This window comes from Protopterus annectens, chromosome 14.part0, assembly GCF_019279795.1.
Source record: "Protopterus annectens isolate FY-2018-M chromosome 14.part0, PAN1.0, whole genome shotgun sequence".
NCBI classification, from domain to species: domain Eukaryota; kingdom Metazoa; phylum Chordata; order Ceratodontiformes; family Protopteridae; genus Protopterus; species Protopterus annectens.
Window position 1 is genome coordinate 873892221 of NC_056748.1, and position 23979 is coordinate 873916199.

The following is a 23979-nucleotide window of genomic DNA, read 5'->3' on the forward strand; positions in this document are numbered from 1 at the left end:
GCTGCAGCAAGTCTTAGTAAGGTTCTGTGTATGTGTGTATTATTGACCCACAAATGCTAAATCCTGACAGCTTCTAGTCAAGGGACTGGCATGGGAACCGGAAGTCAGGTGACTGGATATATGTGATGTCATTCTGTAATCTATCACTAAAAGTTATATTTTAATACTAGGTGAGACTAAAGTCTCATTGTACTCTGTTTTTGGAACCTGACAAGGAAAGATGCCTCACCTACTTCATCTTGCATGCTCTAGTAAGTAACCAGGGAGTAATAATCCTTTAGATCCGTCAGGAAAATATAGTGAGATTAGTTGAGTATTGTTTTTCTATAACTATATGATTCATCACCCAGAGACTCCCTATGCTGTGGAACAAAATCCCGGTACATGTGAGGCAGAGCACCTCTCTGGCCTTGTTCAAGAGGAATCTTGACCAATGGATGGGAGATTGCAGATATACCCCAGGGATTACTTCAGTGTCACTGCTTGACAGAGGCACAGCAAAATGATAGGCATAGTTTTTATTCAAACTAAAGGGGTGGCGAAAGCCACATAACTATGGGCTAGGCTTATAAATGCCCTTGGGCAGATAGCCTAGTATGAACCTATGAACCTGTCTATCTGTGTATTTGTAATATTTCCTGTGATTGAAACTCTGGTGTTAACTGTAAATAGATATTTAGCATTTTCATGTTCTTTTCTTATTTATTATTAAATATATTTAAACATTTTATTGTGGCAGATCCTTTAGAGAACAGTTATGTGGTGACGGCTCTGTCCATTCCTGAAAGCCTTACCAAATGGCCAAACACTACCATTTTTATTAATATTAATCTCACTCAGTATGATATGGTACTCTGTTAAGACCCTTGGAGTAGCTGGCTTTGCAGTGTCTGATGGTGTTGTAACTACCTTACAGTCTGGGCAAAAGGGGGAGCATAGCTTATAAATCTGTGCCAGCCTTTCCCGTGCGTGTGTGTGCGTGTGCGTGTGTGTTTGTGCATGTGTGTGTGTGCGTGTGTGTCTCAGCTGCTTGGAACAGGAGCATGAAGCACTGGTTTCACAGAGAAAGTGGTGAAATTGGCTTGGGCGCTCAACTGAGGTTTCAACTCTAGCTGTGCTAGTGGGGATTTTTACCTGGGACCAGGAGGGAGATGGAGAAACCCATACCACGGACTGTGCGTGTTCCCTGTGTGCTCTTAAGGGAAATTGTGTTTGATGCAGAGAGCTGCATCTGGAAGCACTGGGTGTATCAATTTTTGTTCCAAGTGAACATCCCTCTCCAGTGCCACTGGTGAGGATTCAGGCTCCTTGATTACTGGCCCATATGGGGATGTCACAGCTTGCTTCAGAAGTATTTACATTTCATCCTCTCAGCTGATTTCCAGCCTTCACCATTCTTTGTTGCTTGGACCATGATTCCAGGAGTTGGGCCTCCTTTGGTACCTCAGTACTTCAAGACAGTATCTCTTGAGCCTTTGCATTTTGGCCAGTTTCCAGTGATCACCTTCTCTGTATGGTGGTTTAAGGTTTCATTGCTTGAGATTTGTCTCCACTCTTAACTCTGCACTGTTCATTTGAAGGCATGTACATACTGCGCATATAGTTAGTCTTTAAAAAACGCCTTCTGTTTTGGTTGCTTGTTACCTTTCTGCCATTCTCATGGCTAGAAGTGTATTCCCCCCCAAGTGCAAGAGAAATGATGAACTCAAAAATGTACTGATTTGGGAATAAAGTTCTAGTAATTACCCACTGTCAGAGGGCCTTGGTGCAGTACATACTTTATTTCAAGTGTTAGGGGCCCATGTTTGGCTGCTACCTATTTTTTTTTATTAATACATATTCAATGGTTATTGCAAATGTTAAGTTTCGGAATGATTCAATATGGGGGTTATTTTAGTTGTGGGAAATTAGAATGCAGCTACATAGGCTGAAATATCAGTTCTCCTTGGAGACAATCAGTAGAGCTACAGATCAAGTAGAGTACAAGCTACACAGCCAAGACAAGACAGTGATCTTTGAAATTGATTAGATTTAAATTAATTTCTAGGGACAGGTGTGAAGTTTAACAACTTTTTTTTACAGTTTTGTTTGCTAACTGGGAACCTGTTGAAGATAATTGACTGTAGCATATTGGGCATTACTAAGACTGATGTGTTTTTTTTTCCAGGCTCCTTATTTGTGAATGCTATTATTCACAAAGGTTTTGATGAAAGGCATGCCTATATTGGTGGAATGTTTGGAGCTGGCATTTACTTTGCAGAAAATTCTTCCAAAAGCAATCAGTATGTTTATGGGATTGGAGGTGGAACTGGATGCCCAGTTCACAAAGACCGATCTTGTTATATTTGCCAAAGGTAAGCAAGTTATACAAGGCTTTTTTTTATAGGGTAAGGTTGATGCATTGTAGCTGCACAGCTATGGCAAGGTAGGATTAGAAAATGAAACTGTTCCACTGTTGTACTTCACCATGTTTTTTCATCCGTGGTATCATTGTTAGTGATTTCCCACATTTGTGTGGCCATTAGCAGCAGCTATTTATGTACACTGTCCCTTGTACTTAGGCTAGTTACTAACAGGAACTGTATTTGGCTGCATCCGTACATGTAGCAACAAGAGTCTGATGAATCCTAGTAGCAGCCATTATGTTAGAACCCAAGTCTGTTGACTCTTGGAGGTGTCTGTTTTGTGGCATCCAAGAAGCATTTATTATTCCACATGTGAGCCTGTTGATTAAGCTTGCATTTTCTGGCATTAGAAAAGATCTGTCTCCATTCTCTTGATGGCAGTCAAACCTTGAAATCTATGGTGTGTGCATCATATCCAACCTCCAGTCATACTGTTAATGGTATCTGAGCTTGCTGTTTTATGAGAAATTTCTATTACTTGTTTAACTCTCATTCATTTATTGTTGTGTGGAATTTGCTGTCTTACTGCAGTAACTGTGCATTACACCAAACTGTCAGGTCTTACTGTGTTTAATTTATGCTTCATCTTCATCCCTCATTCTATTGTTCTACGAAATTTGTATATTGTAGCAAACTACAGCTGTGTACTACTCTGACTGTAATATGTGATTTGCCTGTAAATTCAAGTAGTTGCTTCTGTGTTTCTGCATCTTCACCTCACTTGATACATCTCTTGCACTGCATGGTTTATCTACCTAGTGTATCTTCTCTGCCTGTTGACTGCCATTTGTACCGTCAGTAAGTTGACCCACCTGGCAAACAATGAGGCCCAGTCTGCATCTTTCCTTTCTGTTACCAGCCTCCTTGGTATTCTGAGACATTGTAGGAACTACCTAATGCTTACCCACAACTATCTACTACTGGACCAATCTGACATGATTTATGAGGTGTAATTATCTATCTATATAACCTGTGCCTAACTTCTTACTTAAAGAGATGGTTGGAAAGCAGTACATTAATTCACACATTCCTCCACAAAGTTGCACTTAAAGCAACATATGTTGAAGTTGTAAAAGTTTTGCTCCTCAAGTCCCCAAGAATCAGGACTAAAGAACCTTGGCAGCAATTCACTAACACATCTCCACCTTACTTGCATAACTTAGGGAATCCCTAGGCTGCAGACTACAAGCTTTCCAATGCCACCAAGTCTGCCTCCAAGCAGTAATGTACTAATAATTGGCAGCTCTGTTATTGGACACTCTGTCCACTCACTAGGCTGTACAGAGACAGGCTGATACTTGGTTTCCAGTGACAGGATCCTTGATGTCATGAAGGCCCTACATCCCCTCACACAAGACAGTTGGGACTGTGACATTGATGGCTGATGTGTAGGTGTGGATGACCTGAGACACTCAAGCCAGAAGGATATGCAGAGAGAGAGATACTGTGGAGCATCACATGCTTGTCAAATGCAGACAGTACTCTAGCCCTGAGTGGAATCCTTCTTCACTCAGAATGAGGCCAGGATACAAGTCGATGATGATTAACTTTAATAATCTGACTAAATAGCTAGTGTCATTCTAGGGGTAATACAGTGCGTAGCAGCTTGGGGCATGATGGTAACTGCACAGTGGTTTGCCAAGGATGACCTGCACTTTTTGTTCTTTGGATTATGAATTCTAACTAAAGCATTTGCAATCACCATATTGCATTTTTAGGCAAAGTCTGACTTCTGGACATTCCATCATAAAAAAAACAAAGACTTGCAGAAAATTCCTGCTGGATTACTTCAAAGTTGCTCTGCACAGTGCTAGAGGTATAAATACATTTCTGGATCATGAAGCTGACTTGCAGCTTGAACACATCCATGTCTGGGCTGGAAGATTAACTGAGTTTCAGTGTAAAGACAGTACTTCCTCTTTACAAGGTTTGTGTTCACATACCTGGATGACTGGCTCATAACCATACCCACCAAGAATTTTCTTTTTTGAGACTAGGTTTCCTTGCTTAAACTTTACTCACAACTAGGGATAAGTGTCAACACAGCTAAGTCCAAATCAACATGTTCAGGTCAGTAGAGTTCATTGGAGCGCACCTAGATATCAAGTTACATATAGCCAGACTACCGGACTCTAGGATTCTCACACTTAAGACAACAAGCCGTGGTAGTACATCATCTCATCTTAGCGGTGGCTGCTGTTACCCTTGCTTCTCTAGCCAGATGTCATACGAGGGTGCTGCAGCAGACCCTTGAAGTATAGCAGTTGATGAGGTGTCAACCCATGAACTTTCCTGGGTCCCTCATGAGAATTTGTAAAATCAGTGGTGGCAGGAATCCTCAATTATATGTCAGGATCGACCCTTTGTTGTTGCCTCTCCCCAGGCCATGGTGATTACTGATTTCCCCAATTGGGGGGGGACATTATTGGGAGAAGACTGTCCAAAGCATTTGGCTCTGCTTCAGAGGCCAGTCTTCACTTTAGTATCCTGGAGATGAGGGCAGTCCTCCTAGCATTACAGGCCTTCCAGGACTCCCTTCCCAGGAGTGTGATCGCCATTCAGATGGATACGTCAGTAGTTTGGTACATCATCAAACAGTGAGGAACTCGCTGTTAACCATTATGTTGTGAGGCCATGAAGGTTTGCCAGTGGGCAATGTCTTCTCTCCTTTTCCTGATTGCAGTGCACTTACTAGGGAAGTCCAGTGTTCTAGTAGACAAGTTCAACAGGTCTGTCCTCCCTCACAAATGGCCACTAAATCTGACAGTAGCAGATCAGATTTTTCTCTGCTGGGGCCAGTCATGCTGTGACCACTTTACCTCCCCCTCCAACACCAAATACAGCAGGTATTTTGCCATAATTCCTCAAGAAAGGGAATCCCTGAGAGATGCTCTGACCCACACTTTGTCATTGGTCTGTGTCACCTCCCCCCCAGTCCTTGCATCCCAAAGTTTCTGCAGAAAGCAATGTGGAGCAAGGTTACTGTGATCTTCATTGCTCCATTTTGACCTTGACAGGGTAATTTTCCTTCCTCCGTTCTCATCTGATTCACCCGCCTTGGGTGCTGGACTTTGTTCTCTCTTATCCCTCCAGGAAGCCTCACTTGGACATAGACACCCTCAAGTTGACCTCATGGTTTCTGCAGTTCCGGTGATGGTCAGACTGTCCAGGCTTTCATCCCAAGTAATTCAGATTTTGACATCTGCACAAAAAAAATCTTTCTGGAAGATTTATGAGCTTATATCAGTAGGTTTGGCTGCTCTACTATCAAGTTACAGTTAGCATCCATTTCCAGTTTTCACGTGGAGAAAATCAGTTACCCATTGCTTCCCTTAGATTGTTAAAGGCCTTTCTAAGGGGTACCTTCCTTCTGTGGGGACCCCCTTTAGGGATCCTTTTCCTACTTGGGATATTGCTGTTTTTCTATAGGCCTTAACAAAACCTGTTTTTGAACCTGCAGTTATGATAACTTTAAGTACTTGGCTTGGAAAGCTTTGTTTTTGACGGTAGTCACCTCTGCAAGGAGAGTATCAGAACTCCACGTCCTTTCATAGGTTCATAGATTAGTACTAAGCTAACTGCCCTTGCGAGCCATTTTCAGCCTAGCCAATTATCCCTTGTGAGACTCAAACCCTGCACCTTATGTTTGCAAGGCAAACACCTTAACCATTAGGCCACCCTCCCAACCCTCATGCAAACCTCATTATCTGGTTTTCCTTAAAGATAGTTACTTTAAGAACAAATCCATCCTTTCTCACTAAGGTGGCTTCTGAATCATCACTTAGTCTGTCAACCATCCTGTTTTTATCCCAGTGTGTCAACAAGGGAGTGCACTGTCAACTTTGCTTTTATCTGCATCACACTAAGGTAGAAAGACTGTTTCCTTTTCCTCAGCCAGATTGGCTAAGGTTGTGACTAAAATAACTCTTTTCTCTCTGGTTATTTAAATGCATTTTGCATATCTGTAAGGAGAGGGGGGAACATCCTTAACTAAAAAGCTCATTCTACTAGATCAGTTGCTGCGTTCATTGCCTTCTGTACTTATTGATGACATTTGTGCCTCAACTACTTGGTCTAATGTCCATACTTTCATATATCAGTACATGTTGGATGTACATTCCAGGTCTAGAGCTTCCTTTGGTTCATTTGTCATCCAGAATATCTTTCAGTGAGACCTCCCAAGGTATTTGGTAGATGTAGTCTCTGTCCCATTTTTTGGAGAACAGACAGAAAAGACAACATCAGATAGTAAAGATATGTACTTAATGTAATGATTTGTGTTATCTGCTTCTGTCCTTCCCACATTCCCCTTCCAGTTATCTTTTCCTTTGTTTCTGGAGTGACTGCACTGACAAGTCCCTATGGCTTGTTCATGTACTCTTCAAGCTCTGGCCAGGAAATATTGCTTAGTCTGAGATGTTTGGTTTTATTATGATACTGTAGAAATGTTTTGTTGGATGGTATAGGTAAACACGATTTGAGGTAACTTACTAGTTACAGGGGATTGTGTGTAAGGAAGAGGAGCTTAAACCTTGGATCCAAAGTCTGAAAGTGGCCTAAGTCTGATCCGATAACTCATGTGTTGGGGGGTAGAAGCAGACAACACAGATCTATTGTTATGGTAAGTACATAACTTTGTTTTTTAGGATGTCTGGTAATAAATCTATATGAGGAGTTCTTAAAATAGAACAAATGTGTATTGAGAGTGTAGAAATAATCCACTTTGATGGAACAACAACATTAAGCTCTGTAATAAAATAAAAAGGCTAACTATATCTTGTAATAAGTCAAAATCTGTTCTCATTAAAGACCTTAAAAGGATGAACTAAAATCTGAAAATTGCTATGCGGAAGATCAAAATAGAATATGTACTAAAATTACCATCTGTAACCAAAGATAATCATTTATCTTGAAGTACATCAGACAATTAAGAAGTAACATACAGTAATGGTGTGAATTAATTCATAATGCTATTAACCACGCTGACCTTAAATATATTGGTAATATACTTGCCCATTAATTTAGCACCAACACCTATTAGAAATGGTCATTAAAGTTCCACAAATTCTTCAGTCCCCTCCCCAAAGGTGATATGGGACATGTCTTAACTGCGTACTGTAAAGCTAAAATACCACCTGTGTGGACCCCAAAAATATATCTGGCTACGTAATTAACATTGTAAATCACCCCTTCTGAAACTTTTTAATTTAAGCATAACCGTAGGATCTGATGATTATTTTTGCCTGATTTAGTGTGTGGGATGTCAGATCTGGTCTGATCGGCCTCAACACCTTATACTAGAGTATTGTATCCAAGAGCTCTGACTCCTCCCCTACCCATAGTTCTCTCCTTCTACCTGGTCTACCTCAGATCTCATTTGTTGCCTGTTGGACTAGGTGTGTTTTCTGAGAGCTCCAATGTTTTCATGTTAACTTTAGCTATTTTTGATTCAAATCTTTATTCCTCCCTTAGGATAGTTACTTGTTTCTGTTGGCTTAAAATTAGTATAGTAGATTATTAGGTTTTTCAAATAACTCCAGTAGAAATATTTTTGAGTGTGCTGTGATAGAATTTTCTAGTAGACTTTATAGATTTACATTTGTATAGATTTTAGTACAGATAGTTAAGTTAGGTATTAGTAAAATGAGGTATTACTACAGTGTCGTTATAAACTATATATGTGAGTGTGTGTATATATATATATATATATATATATATATATATATATATATATATATATATATATATATACACACTTATGTGTATATTGATCTACTTTATATAGTCGAATAACCAAATTGTTGAACTACAAAATGTCAAGCCGACAGTGTTGAAATTTCACTGTCAGAAGCACGACATACTAAAGATCGCAATGTTAAAATGTCCAAAATACAATATCGAACATTTGGTTTTAAACCCTATTCCCTTGCAATACCTTGTACAGTGAATTTATGCTTATGATGCTGTGTTAAAGTGCAGAAACAGTGAGTAAAAGGAAACAAAATATAAAGACGTTAAAGCAGTAGCATCATCTACCAACAGGCAAGGTGTATCTCTATACACAGCAGCTCTATGTTTAAATTCCCTACATAAACTTTACTTTTCTACTTTACTGGATCTCCTGCATGGCTATGAGACATAGATTTAGTCAGCTGCTCTCTGTCAGGTAAGGAAATAGTTACAGCCCTTCCTTTACATTTGGCTGAGAGTTTATATTTACAACACCAGTACTTTTTAATCTTCAGTGTATGCTCTAAGTTGTACACATATCCTTCATTAACTAAAACTGGTTTGAGGATAGAGTAGTAGTGTAAGAGTCTTCGATTGTACCTGGACTAAAGAGCGAAGCGTCCTCCATGTTTTTTTTTTGTTTGTTTGTTTACGGTACAGACTACAAGTTCTTAAAGGAATACTACCCTTTTTAAAGGTTAGTGTTTATTTTGGTATTATTCAATTAATTACATTGTGACAGTATGTAGTTTCATGTTTTTAACACTTCGACTTTGTCTTTTTCGTATTTTGTAGTTTGATTTGGTTATTCAACTGTACAAAGTAGATCCATATATATAAACATTTAGTTTTTTATTCTGTAAATTTGAGTAGTTTGTTGTAAAATTTTCTCAGTGTGATAAAGTTGCTGTGATGTCTAAAAAAATCCACTGGTTTCAAAAAAAATTCAGCCAGTGGCCACAAGGTACACCCCAAGACCCCTGATTCCATCTGTTTAAACTGTCTAGATTCTTCCAACTTAAAGGGTAGTCACAGTATTTGTGCTGCCTTTGGCGCCAGACCACTTCAAGGCAGTAGAGAAGAGAGCCTTGCTGTCAAAGGCTTCCCCCTCAGACAGGGTCCAGAATATCCTCCAAAACCAAGGTACCTTCCTCCTCTCCTTCAGACAAAAGGAGAAAAATAAAGATCCACAGAAAAAGAGATCCAATGAAAAACAGAGATAAACAAATTGAGAAGAGGCAGGAAGAAAGGGTAGAAAAAATAAGGAAAAGGATTCTAGATCCAAGTGTTTTTCTCGGTCCAGCATCTAAGTTGTGAAGGCAAATTCCTTCCCTGCAACCTTCTTTTTCTCTGGGACCAGTCAGCCCTAGACTTCATTCACTTATACTTCAGCAAAAACTACCATCAAGACCAGCATCTGTAGCTGCTGCTTCTTCAAGGTCTGGCCGATCACCAAAAGTCTAACATACATGGACGTCGACCATATAATGAGGAAATTCCTGAGGACACAGATTCAGCTGGGGGTTCTCCTTGCTACATTACTGAGAAGAGGGCGAGGAATGGGTCCTTCGACTTCATCCAACCTTTTTCTGACATCGTCTCCCTTTCTGGAGACGATGTTTGAATCCAAACCCTACCACTGTACCAGGTGACTTTGACATCTTCCATCACTTTCTCGACACTGGTGCCCTTAGGTTGGGAAGAGTCCCAGAGAGCCAGAGCCGCAGTTCTGACTCTGAAGTTTTCAGAGCCATCCTTCACCCTCTGTGCTTTGACTGTAGACAGCTCAGCTCTGAGGTTCTCCTCAGAGATGACCTCTTTCTTGGAATCAAGAAGCCTACCAACTCTTCTGATAAGGGTGGCTCCTCCTCACCTCCATTAATGGAGTCCGATTTTGATGATGTGGAGAGGGCTTTGAATGGACCAAGGAAACTGTTGTGCATACCAAGTTTGGATCCATCCAGACTCCCACTGGATCTTTTGCCTCCTTCCTGTCATTCGGGTAACGGGGATAGCTAGACCCAATTAGTTTCAAGATAGCGCAACATTCGAGTTCCCCATCTGACGCTAAGGTGTCTGTCAAAGCCCCTGAGACATATCCAGCAGAAAAGGACTTGTAAACAGAAATACATAGACTCCTCCAGTGAGTCCATCACTGAAGACATGAACTTAGATGATGGAGAATATTCTACACCTAAGGCTCACTCTACCAGAGTGATGGCAACTTCCAACAGCATTTGCAAAATGAGTACCTGTCGGTGACTTATGTGCAGCAGCAACTTGGTCTACAGCTCATACCTTGAGATTTCATTACAAGTTGGATGTGCATTATCAGAAATATCCTTCCTTGAGTACATACAGACCCTTCTTGGGTAGCTTGGGAATCTACCACACATGTTGAATTAGACAAAAATAGACATCAGATGTGAAAGTTATGAACTTACTGTAATGATAGACCTGTGTTCTCCTATTTTCATCTGGTTCAACTTCCCTCCCTCCTTCCTCTTTCCAAATTATCATTTATAGCTCATACCTTTATATCTCATTACAAGTTGGATGTGCATTATCAGGAATTATCCTTGAGTCCACTCAGGCCATTCTTGGGTAGCTTGGAAATCTACCCCACATGTTGAATCACTCAAAAATAGACATCAGATGTGAAAGTTATGTACTTAATGTAATGATAGACCTGTGTTCTCCTATTTTCATCTGGTTCAATTTCCCTCCCTCTCCTTTCCAAATTGTCATTTACAGCTTCCTGGGGTTCAATCAGACCTTGACAGGACACATTCTGTTTCTCATTCCAATTTCTCTTGTAGTTTAGAATGTTTATTTCTTTATTCCTTCCTGTACTTATCAGAGACCATTTGGAGTCATTTATCAAACTCAGTACAGATTAAATCAGCTAGAAGGGAGGGATTTATGAGTAGGGGAGAAGCCCAAGCTCTTGGATCTAATACTCTGGTCTGATCCGTCTGGATCTGACATACCACAGATTGAACTAGACGAAAATAACGTGTATCAATCGTTCTTTTGACTGCATAACTTGTATACGTCTTTCTGAAGTATGAAAAATCCAAATCCATTACGCCACTTTTTAAAGAGAATCCACCTCAGATCCTGGGAATTGTAGACACATCAACATAGGGAACCTAATTTGCAAAGCTATGGAATAATGTATTTCAGATTTCATAAGCTCTGATATGGTAAATCTTAACTGCTTGGAACAGTATGATTTTGTCAGATGTACTTTGATACATTGAAGTACTCAAACGTTGAAATGCTAACGATTGATCCTGAAAGAGCGAAAGGTGAAACAACAAAACACTAAGGTTTTTTTGCAGGAGAGCAAGCCCCCCTGCACTGCCTGTGGATCCTCCCACTAATTATATATACTAACTCTAAGATCTCCCTTTAGTGAGGAAAGGGCAAAGTTCCCAATCCCCACTGTGCACAGTTTGGCATGGACTTAAAACTGGCAAAAATGATCAAATGACTTTTGATCACTTCTGCTGGTGTTAAACACATTCAACATTATGAACGTTCAGTAATATTGAGTGCTTTCAGTACTATAGTACTATAGTACATGTACTATAGTAAACGTTTATAAGAAAGCAGCAGGTAGCCATGCATCTCATACAGCGGGCATGGATCTGGCCAAGACCTTTGACACTACTCCCCACGCTGCACTTCTAATTAAGTTTAAATGTCTAATTGTAAACACCTGTGTTAGATGGATATCAAACTGTCTGACAAAACCCATATTGTTAAAGTAGCAGTTAACCTTGTAAAGCAAAAAGGTGACTAATGGCATTCCTCGAAGGTTAGGACGGAGATCCCTTCTGTGTGATTTTTGGCTCACTCAGACCACTGTCCCAGAATTGTATCCTAAGTACATCTGCTGATGACTGCAAGTTGGATGTTGATTCACTTGCCATCCAGTACCATGTTACTGCAGAAAGGGCTAAATCATGCAAGTCAGTGGTACGCTAGAGTAAATTAAATGCAAACAAGATCTGGCTGCTTTAGTAAATAAATCCAGACAGCAGCTTGCAGTATAGTCAGCATTTCACTCCTGATTGACATTGTTGCCAATCCTGGAACCTTCCTAGAGAGTTTCCTACAATTGCCCATGTAGCAACAGTAGTCTGGAAATTTTTCTTACTCAGTTAATACCTAAAGGCGTCTCATTCAGTTCAAAAGAAGCTATCATTTCTCTATACTCTGCCCTGATGAGACTAGTTATAGTATATGGTTCCCTTTGTATTATGTGTATATCCAAAGACATCACACAGTTAGAAAGACCCCCAAAGATTCTTAACTCAAAAGATCAGTTGACTAAAGACACTCCACTACAAAGACTGGCTTGAAACACTGTCCCTGTAGTTTGTCTCTTTGAGTCCTGCATGTTTAACATCTACTGTTCCATTATTATAAAGACCCTGACTTCCTTCATTGCCTAAATTCCACAAAACAAATGGCTGCACAAACACATGAGCTAAGGACTTGAATTTCCATCAGCAAAGAAGGAAAACATGCTGGATGTCTAGGTGCATTACTTTTAACTCTTCCTCAGTCTCTGAAATCATCATCTTTTACATATAAATACTAATATTCTTGGTTCCTTTAAAACAGACCTTGATGGGATGGGTGCCTGTGAATTCATCCTGCACCTGACTTATTTTCCCCTCCTGGAGACTGGAAAGTACTCTAAGGGTGAGTATTGGCAGGGTGATTGTGGGATGTGTACTTGACCCTGCCTTATAAACTCTGTGACTTAGGGAAGTCCAGAAACTGCAAGGGGATGATGATGCTTGCCAGCTTATCAGTCAGTAACCGGGAGATGTAACTGCACTAAACACCCATGATGACCATCTCATCCATTCTTCTAGTTCAGTTCACTCTTCCAGTGCTGAGTAGTCATGTATGCTGAAAGTAACATGTATCAACTAGCATCTTTTCATATGGAGATCATCCAGGGGTGTATGTGTATCTCATCTGGCTATTTGTCTCATGCATGTCATCCGTGTTATCTCATCCATGTTAACCACGAGGCAGCCCATGTTGTAGTAGAGGTACTTCGTGCCTCCTCCTGGACATTCTTTGCCCCGCCTTTCAAGTGGGTAACCTCTCCTTGAGTTAGGGAAAGAAAATTTTTTTGTACCCCTCACCCAGTATACTACAAAACAAACTGTCTTCTATCTTAATAGGTTTCCCTTTCTTTCTTTGAGTTTTGACTTTTTTTTTTTTTTTTTGCAAAAAAGGGACAGTGATTTCATATGCGTGCCTCTGGGAAGAAGATTCCTCTGAGGTGAACCACACCACTTTTGTATTGTTTAGGGGGGAGCACCATAATGTCCACAAATTGTCTGTTGACACTGAACTTTCAAAGTGTGCTGTCAGAAGTGGAAAAGACCAGGCTTCTTCAACTAAAGAAACTGTGTAGGCATCTACCTTGTGCTCCCTATTCCCCCAAGCAACTAGTCACTGTGTTGGGTTTGCATCCCATATTAAAGAAACAAGACACACAACCATGTAAATCTATGCCTTTTAATCAGGCCATTTATATTTTTAAATAAATGGAGTGGGTACAAAAATGTTAAACGTTGTGGTTATTTTAGATGAAAAAGTTCAGTTGATACCATTGATTCAGTCTAAAATTTAAGCAGCATTTCCAGTTCCCAGTGAAGGCAGAATGTCACTCTTGTTCAACAGTTTTCAAGGCCACCTACTCTTAGAGATTGTATCCCCCTCCTCCTTGCCTTTCCACACAATTGACTTGCTGGCAGAGGACCTACTCAGGGTGCAAAGAAGGTGCCGTAATGTCCAGCCTGTCCTCTTCCTGTTGGAGGCAGGGGAGTCCTTGGCAGTTTTTTAGCCAGTCCGTAGGATTCATTATATTTCCTCACTGACACCACCGTTATTGATATAGATTCCAAGGGTGTCAGCTTCATGATCCTGAGTATCATTATTGATGTTGAGGCCATTGTCTGCAGATATTTATTGCGTCACTTGCAGCATTTTCTGCATTAGTTGTTTACCTTAGCATCAGTCTTGCTGACTCCATTGCTACCATTAGTAATGCTCATGGCACCTGTGACACAACTTAGAATCCCAGCTCCAATGTCAGCAGTGACTCTGTCAGTGTTGCCCCTGTGTATAGCTCCAAGGTTCTCAGTGCTAAGTTTCTGAGCATTGTCAGTGCTGAACCAGCAAGATCCACTTTAGTAGTTCCCATCGACATTCTTCTGTGGAGTTGTTAGCCAAGCCTACAATGATTGGCACACTGCTGTTGTCTTAGTATAAACCTGTGAACCCTTCATGACAGTATTATTAAGGCTAATGCAGCTTCTTTCTGTGCTTTCAGCCATGGCACCTGTCATTCAACCAGAGAAGCCTTGTGCTTCTGCAGCCATTCACTTTGTCTATTGTGAAAAGGACCAGTATGTCTTCCTCCTGCTAAAACCTTCCCCAGTGGAGAAATCCAAGGAAGATGTTGCATACTAAGGGAAGTTCCTAGTCTCTTCCCAAAGTCTACTACAGCTCCCCTACATCCTCCATGCACTAAGTCTAGATTCAAGGAGTACTGAGATCTGATTTATTAGACATGAAATTACTCATTGACCCAATGACCTTACCATAGGTGAAGATTCAGAAGGAACTGTAGCCAACACACGCACACTCTGTACTACCAGAGTTGGGTTTCTGGTCAGAGACATCAATGCCTGACATAGTTGCATCCATTGTTGACTTTAGGAAGGCTGAGAATCCCCCACAACAGAGCCCAACTTTCCATCCCTCAGAAAGGAGTACAGAGCATCAGAATTGTTTTTTTGAATCCTCTACATTTATCTTATGAGCAGTAAACTAGTTGTTGCACTTGTCAATTTTTGAGTGAAATGTTTCTAACAAAATGCACAAGAATTTATAATTTGGTCCTGTTCCTGTCTTCAGCTGCATCTTGCAGGACAAATGTGATTATGCATATTTAGCATACCACTGCATAAGATTCACCCAGAGTCATGGGACCCACCATTGATGTGCCTAGGCATGTGCAACTTCTTTCAGAAGGTTTCAGTGAGAACTCCTAGACAACCTATTCATGGGCATATTTAGCATATGTAGAACAAAGGCAAAAACTTCACCACTGTGAGTGGCAGATTCCTGCCACCTCAGTGCTGCTTTTCACAGACACAAGAACCAGCACCAGATGTGGTTCAAATGACTCCATCAGCATAAATTTCAGCAACAGTCTGGGAGGCAGCCAAAAAATCTAAGGCAGCATTTGGAAAAGACATTGGCTCAAATGCAAGGATTCTCTACAGTTTTTGGGAAGCAATGGTCTACTGTCAGGTGGACATTAACATCAGCAGCAGCCCTAATACTTTGCACTACCATCCCTTTTGGAGGCAGGTGAGGACCATTTGTCCCTCTACCTGTCAATCTGGAAATCCATCTAGAGGATACAGTGGTATGGACTTAACCCAACAAACCCCACAGTTTCTTCACTTGCACAATATCCTGCCCTGTCAAAGTCTGCTAGCAGGAAACAAGAGGAAGGCCATTAGAATCCTGTAGAAAAGATCCATTCAGGAGGACTGACCAGATCAGAAAGGGTCAATAATTTAATGACAAAAAAGGCCAATGACATAGACCTAAGTTGCCTGAACAGCTGCAGTCCTAAGAAACCTTTTGTACGATTACTTTGTAGACTACTTTTTTAAGTGCATTTAACTTTCTTTTCTTCCCTCCATTCATGCCTTCAACCTTTCATGTGCTGCCTGGAATGTCGCTGTTTTCCTCTCCAGCACCCATTCTTGTAGTCCACTCCATGGGTTAATGATTTTCTGTATGATAAAGTACGGTAGCCCTGGTGTACATTTTTGTCTGTTGTTCCAGTCCTCAAGGTTAGTATTAAAAGCAGTCGAAGTCGCACTTTGATCTTTAGTGTTAACTTATTCCATGGGCTGGGAAAATATTGAGTTATGGACTCATTCCTCCATCAAGTCTTTATTTTATGATGTAGATTTAGGTTCCTAGGGTGGATGCTTTTAAAGCTATTGGTTTTGCAAAGTAGTAGTAGATTAAATCGGATTATGCCTTCCATGGCATAAAAAAATGAGGCATAGATCACCTCTGAACAAGCCAGTAGGCTACTTGACTGTAAGGAGAGTCATGGTAATCTGTTAGGATAGTTGATGAGTTTAAGACTTTTAATTTTCTTGATGATAAATCTCTAGAGCCTTTCCCTGCTGAGGAGTAGATTTGTACATATCAAAGGCAGTATTTGATGATGAGTCTCATAAGGGAACATTACAAAGGTTGGATGACTTTGGTTCTTGAAGGTATACCTTAGTCAGTTAACTGTGCCAGATGGAGGGATTTCCTGATTATGGTGAAAACCATTATGATTGAATAAAAGATGTCCACTCATGTATCCAGATTTGTTATGACTGTGGCTGTTTTAAGAAGAACACCATTTATAGCGTTTGAGATGGGAAGACCTCTTCTACTAAATGCTACTTCACTGACCTTTTGTCATTAGCTTGAGGCCAGTTTTATTATACTAGGTTGCATATTCCAGCCTTACGTCTGGGTTATTGGCTTAGATGTCTGTAATGTAAATGCCAAACAGGAGAAGGCCTATCACTGATCCATGTGTTATCTCACTAGTTACAATTGTACTGTGGGAGAAGGTACCAGCATCTTTCACGAGTTGAATGCTTGTTGGATGCCGGTTTGCAGTCAAGCAGACAACACAGATGTTTAATTTTTATTTCGATTATGGGGGAATAGGCCAAATACCTTGGCCAGGTCAAAATGAGCAGCATGCGCACTGACCACTGTCCCCAGCCTCTTCAGCTTTTTCAAAGAAGCCTATTAAGTTCAGGGTACAGGATCTGGCCTTCACAAAGCCGTGGTGATTGGCCAGTTAGGTTGCCTGTTTCCGCATATATGATTTCTACTCAGGATCCTGATAGCCTCCCCAAACTTTGATGTAAAACCATGGAATGTGAAATGGGCCCGTAATTGCCTGGGCTGTAAAGGGTGCTTCCCTTATGTAGGGGAGTCACTGTGGCTGTTCTGAAGGCATTAGACACAAATCCTGTGGATAGGCTGAGATTGAGTCATGTAAATTACAGGCTTATGAAGTGTATACTTGGCACTAATGAGAATGCAGTCTGGTATGTTGTCTCCTCTCATTGAAGTGTTGTTTTTAGCCTTTGACAGGGATTTTCAGACTTGTTCCAAAGCAATTTCACATGAGACTGAATTTTCAGAGTTAGCGGGGACAGCAGCTTAGGTGGATAAAGTCATTAAATTTGTCTGTTAATATACTGACTACATCTTTGGGGTAGGAATTTGTAGTAATATGGATGAGCTTAGTGCATTGTTGGACATCCTCCTTTAATTTTCTGTCATGACTGAAGAATGACCTGCAGTTTACTTTGGTATCTGTAGCAACCTTAAGCTAATACTGTGCATTATGTTTTTCTTAGTTAAGTTCCTTGCTGACATGTTTCTGTGTGGACTTGAGATAAGGGTTGGGGGTTTTATTACAAACTTTTTCTTTCTTTTAATATGGAGTTTATTCATACAGGAATTCTGCCAGAGTTGTTTATTTCTGAGTTTACTGTTATATTTATGTCAGATGGGTACTGAACTTTGTATGTAGTTGTTTAGTTTCTGATGAGAGTTGAAGGTGATTGTCGCAGCCTTCTCAGTTGTGTCCATATTCAGGAGATTGTTAGGTATTTTGCATAGGTCTTAGACAAGCTGAAGTAGGTTTGCATAGGTCTTAGACAAGCTGAAGTAGGTTTGCAGTAGACAAGTCCCTAAAGATAAGCTCATGTGGTTACAGAGAAGATGACCAATTTGTGGTTGAATTTAACAGGGATGAGGAGATGTTCGCTGAAGTACAGGCAGGTGCCAAGTTGGTAAAGACCAGGTCAAGAATATTAAAACTTCTAGTGGGTAGTTTCACAATTTGCTCCAGTACATTGCTTTTAACAAAGTCTAGGAAATGCTAAGCATATCCATTTGTAGAGTTGCAAGTGTGCCAGTCGCACAGAGTGAAGGGGAGTGATGCCTTTCTGTTGAAATTACACAGATGTGAAGGTGGTGAGGCCGTCATGTAAATCTAAGTTGTGATATTTTGTTAGATTCCTCACATTGAGTAATTCTTCTATGATGATGAATTTGAGTTTGTTTTCCCTTTTGTAAAGCCCGGTAGGAGGATTTTCCCCTTGAAAGAAACAAAGATATTGTGTGACACAGCAAAGGATTTAGCCAGTATGTGGAAACCCTGATATCCGAGGTATAAGCCACACCTAGTGAAACAAGGAAGTCTTTTCTCTCTTCTGATGAAGTCCCTGGTTGATGGGAAGAAAGTGCTCAATCTTTGTGTGCAGAACATGCTGTGGAGTTTTTTGTGTTTATTGTGGACTCGTACAACAATAAAGTGGATTTGGTCCGTGCTGTAGCAGTGTGATTTACTTTTTTGCCTTAGTGTAGTACCCAGATGTTTTTCGTATTTCAGTCATCACACTTGGGTTATCTGCCTGCAGGTAGCCCTCAGTCGGCCCAAATACCAGAGACTTGGTATTTCTGCATCGGTTGCTGTCACTCCAGGACTGTCGTCAGGGGTATAAAAACAGGCTGCCAACGCCATTACATCAGTCTTTCTTGCCGAGGAGCCCGAAGCAGACGCAGTTCGCATGAGTGCTGGTCGGCTGCTACCTGAGTTTTCGTTTCCGAATTGAATCATCCTGAAGTCTTCTAAAGCTAAGCGCCTTGTTGGGATCCTTTTTCCTTGCTCTTACCAATGCCAGAAAAAGTTAAAAATTGTCTCGTTTGTGGAAAGCAAATATCACACCGAGATTTCCATTCTTACTGCGTCACCTGTTTAGGCCCAGACCACGACGTACCTCACTGCTTTGTTCAATGCCCAAACTATTTGTCATCGGGCCCTTATTGTCGCTAAATACTTTGGTTCTCGATCTCTGTATTCTGAAATGGCTTCAGTAAGCCATCCGACTACCGATCTTCCAAAAAAAATGTAAGGATAAAGACAGAGACAGACAGCACAGGTCCAAAACTGCCGACAATGCTTCCATTAAGCTAGACGCCAGTTCGCTGGGACTCAGGCTCTTTTGCAGCCCCTGATGCCCAATTCACTGGATTCACAGGCCACTACCAAGACCCGTTTGGAGTCCAGTATGCCACGAGACTCTTTTTCGACTACAGAACCTGCGGATGTCTCTACCTTGGATGGGTCTGGAGCCGCTGAGTAGGCACCAGCTTCTGAGGAAGTTCTTCGCACTACTGATATTTGACACAAACTGACGACTTCTTTCACATCTTCAGTTCTTTCTAAAACTACAGAGTTTCTAAGGCCAAGAGTACGGACTTCTCCTAAAAAAACGACGGCCAAAACTCAAGCACCTGCTTTGTTGCCACAACATCAAATGCTTAAAATGGCAGAAGACCTTATTATGCTGATTAGGGAAAGCCAGCCTTCCCCTGCTAAGAGAAAAAGAGACCTCTCTCCAGCAGCTTTAACAGACCAAGAGTCCGACGACTCTGAGGTATCTGATTATGAAGACATGCCTTTATCTGCTTATGAGGATTCAGATGCAGAGGAATCCATTCCCTCTGCTTCTCGTCCAGAGGATTTTTCTTTTGGGGAAACCTTACGTACTTTAAGAGAACATTTCCACTGGGAATGCCAAGACTATCCTCTGTCCAAAAAGAGACTCAGAGAATTTCTAGATTTGTCACAACATAGGCCTTTAGTAAGACCCCCAGTCCTGGATGTTGTGGATGATGTGTTTATGGAATCCAGTCTAACTCCTGATACTTCACCCCCTGCTCCAAGGAAACCATACAGGTACTACAGAGTTCCTGACTTTCACAAATTCTTTTTTCAAAAATCCTACTGCTGACCCAGAGGTCCTCTCCCAGGGGCCTAAACATATCAAAGCAACTACAGCTAAGAATCCCACCCCTTCGGACAGGGATTCCAGAGCTTTAGGCAGATGGGGTAAGAAAGTATACACCTCTGCAAATCTCGCCATTAGAGCATTGAATTGCCATTTTCACATGCTGAAGTACCAGCAACATATTATGGAACTTATTAAGCAAAAATTAGCTATCTTTACAGACTGTGCAGAAAATAAAGAATTACAAGAGTTTATGCATTCTGCAAGCCGAGTCAGCAAGCATATTTGCAATGTGGCTTTGATGTCCTAGAAGCATCTTGCAGGGCAGCAGTCACTGGTTCTGTACTGAGAAGGCATGCTTAACTTAAGGAGCAGACCTTGCCAGACCATGTCAAATCAAAATTACTAGACGCTTCTTTGAACAAGGACAGTCTGTTTGGCACCAAAGTAGAAGAGGTTCTTAAAAAGATGGAAGAAAAAGCTAAATCTATGCAGACAGTCGAATATTTCTTGCAAGTACAGCCTCCTAGATTCAGCAAGCATTGCCCCTCGAAGCATTGGTCCTTTCCAGCCACCTCAAGGCTATCTCAAACTAGACCCGGGGGAAAGAGATCCCCCCCAGACTACAGTCTCAAGGTATGCAGAGATCTAAGCAATGGAGTACCTCCACTTCAAAAACAGTGAGTGCTAAGCCACCCCCTTACGGAAAGAATTCACAATGACTTCTCAACTCCACACCTCACCTCTGCCCAGCTGCTCATGCCCCTAGGAGGAAAACTTGCCCATCATGCAAAAAACTGGACTTCATCACCAACAACCGATGGGTCCTCAACATTGTATCCCAGGGGTACAAATTTTACTTCCACTCACTGCCAACCCCAAAAAGGTTCCCAGAGCTACCTCCTAACCAGTGGGCAGAGGCACAAAACCAAGTTCAGTCCCTGTTCTCCATAAGGGCAATTCAACCTATTCCTGCAGAACAGATAGGTCAAGGGTTCTATTCCAGACTTTTCCTGGTACCCAGAAAAGAAGGCACTCTGTGCCCAATCCTAGATCTCTCCATTCTAAGCTCCTTCCTGGTGGTACTAAAATTCAAAATGTTCACTCTTCAGCAGCTGCTTTCTATGCTGGCCAACAATGCCTGGTTAGCCAATCTAGACCTAAAAGAAGCCTGTCTGCACATCCCTATCAGAGACTCATGCAGGAAATACTTATGCTTCAGGGCAGGATCTATGCATTATCAGTTCTCTGCACTTCCCTTTGGCTTATCCACTACTCCCAGAGTATTCACAAAATGCCTGGCTCCAGCCATTGCCTACTGCAGGCAGAGAAAAATTCAAATTTACCTATGCTTGGACGACTGCCTGATTTGTAAAAATCCTTCTAACCTCCCTGAGGTTATACTATCAACGAAAATAAATCAAAACTAGTCCCCAGTCAAAAGATTGTATTCCTGGGAGCAAGCTTAGACACCGCATCCCAGATGGCATTCCTTACTCCAGAAAAACAAGCCTATCTGACAGGCTACTTCACTCAAATGGCCACCAGAACCCAGCTATCCACAAGGAAAATCCTGCAGGCCCTAGGGTTGATGGCCTCTTTCATCCTACTAATTCCGTATGCCAGACTGCATATGAGGAAACTTCAGTGGTACTTAAGTCTTTGGTGCCAACATTCTCAGGACCTGGAAACTGTCATTCCTATCATACCTTGTCTAAGGACAGAGTTTCTTTGGTGGGCAGCAGCATGCAACCACAGCAAGGGACTTCCCTTTACTCAACTCCATGCCGCCCATACCCTAACCACAGATGCATCAGACTATGCCTGGGGGTCACACCTGGATGACAAGTGCTTTCAGGGCCACTGGAACCCAAGTCAAATTCATCTGCACATCAACCAAAAAGAGATGCTAGCTGTTCAGCACGCACTAACAGCTTTCAGATCCCTACTCTCACCAGGCCCCCTACTAATAAAAACAGACAACACCACAGTTATGTGGTACATCAACAAGCAGGGGAGAACCCACTCTTACCCACTCTGCAGGCTAGCCATGGCCCTGTGGAACACGGCCCTGGACATGCAGGTCCATCAGCAAGCTCAATTCCTACCAGGCAAACAAAACTCACTTGCAGACGACTTAAGCAGAAATCTCCTGGACCCACATGAATGGCGGAGCCCAGAACCATCAGCCTTCTGATCCAGAAATGGGGGACCCCAGAGTTGGACCTCTTTGCCTCCTCTGCAATCACCAGCTCAGCAAATTTTGCACCAGGACACCTCACAGCAGGACCTAGAAAGTGGATCCCCTATCTTTCCAGTGGGTAAACCTGTCGATCTATGCATTTCCCCCTCTGCCCCTTCTTTCAAGAATATTGCTCAAGATAAGACAGGACAGACCAAGGACAATCCTGATTACCCCGGACTGGCCACGCCAGCACTGGTACCCATTGCTGCGCAGCCTGTCACCGGCGCCACCCTGGCACCTACCCCAGAGCCCAACCCTTCTCACTCAGCAGAGGGGACAGATCTTGCATTCGCAGCTGGAAACCCTGAGTCTTGCAGCCTGGCTTATTCCTTGAATTCTCCCCCAGTGGACCAGCCTAAGCAAGCAGGTGCTGAATGTCATTCTTGAAGTCAGAAGACCCACTACAAGGAAATCCTATGCAGATAAGTGGAAAAGGTATTGCTTCTGGATTCAGTCTAAAGGAGAGGACACAGCACTGCCCTCCCTACCCCTAATCCTGGATTACCTAGCAGATCTATTCCACAGAAGTCTATCCTTCTCCTCCATTAAGATCTATGCCTCTGCCATCTCAGCTCATTACAACATTGAGCCACCTCTCTTCTCCTACCCTCTCATCAAACAGTTCCTGAGAGGGGCAAACAACTTAAGGCCACAAAGGAGAGCACCCACCCCTGCTTGGGACCTTAACTTTGTACTGGAAAAGCTCACGCTACCCCCCTTTGAGCCTACAGCATCAGCAGAGTTAAAATTCCTCTCTTGAAAAACAGCCTTACTTCTGGCCATCACTTCAGCTAGAAGAGTGTCTGAGCTACAAGCACTTATGGCCGTGGAACCCTTCATTATTTTTCATGCTGACAGGGTCTCCCTCAGGACTTCCTTTATGCCTAAAGTGGTGTCCAGTGTGGCTCTCAACCAATCTATCCATTTGCCAACATTCTTCCCTAATCCTCAAAATAAAGGGGAAAGGATCCTGCACTCTTTGGATGTGCACAGACAGCTCAGATTCTACCTGGATAGGACTAAGCCCTTCAGGAAATCTGACCAGTTACTACTCAGTTTTGCACCCGGGGCAGAGGGCAAGGCCATTTTAAAACAGACAATTTCCAGATGGATAGCACACTGTATCCATTTCTTCTACAAACACCATGGGAAATCAACCCCTCGGGGTCAGAACACATTCCACTAGGGCAACTTCTACCTCCACAGCATTCCTCAGGGGAGTCCCTACCAGGAACATTCTGGAAGCTGCATTATCACCTGCCTGTATTCTCCAAATCCAGGGTGGGTTTTGCAACAGCAGTCCTGCAGGGCATACTAGCCAGCCCAAACTCTTCTTGACTGCCTCCACCCTTTCTTCAGCTTTGGGAATCAACCCAAGCATGATGACTGCAACAGTGAAACATGAAGAACATAGTAGAGTTGTTAACACATCATAAAATGTAGATGTTCGAGTGTATTCACTGTTGCAGTCTTGGTTTCCCTCCCTTCATCCACCTTCTCTCTCTCTCCTCTCTGTGTATATTACTCACCCCTTACAGGGGTATTGGTATTTACTTTTTACTGGTGGTGATTTCCCCACCATAACTTAGCTCCCTATTGGGGGGCTCCTGACATTTGGGGCAAGCAAAACTGATGTAATGGCGTTGGCTGCCTGATG

General features: G+C 42.0%; 1 protein-coding gene across 1 annotated transcript in view; it reads left to right on the forward strand.

Annotated features, from left to right (window-relative positions):
• TNKS2 (tankyrase 2) overlaps window positions 1-23979 on the forward strand; it is a gene marked incomplete in the record, with an annotated part of 1900381 nt that overhangs the window by 1721412 nt on the left and 154990 nt on the right. The window contains 1 exon segment of the mRNA XM_044056654.1: window positions 2168-2354. Within this exon segment, the coding sequence (XP_043912589.1) occupies window positions 2168-2354 (187 nt within the window).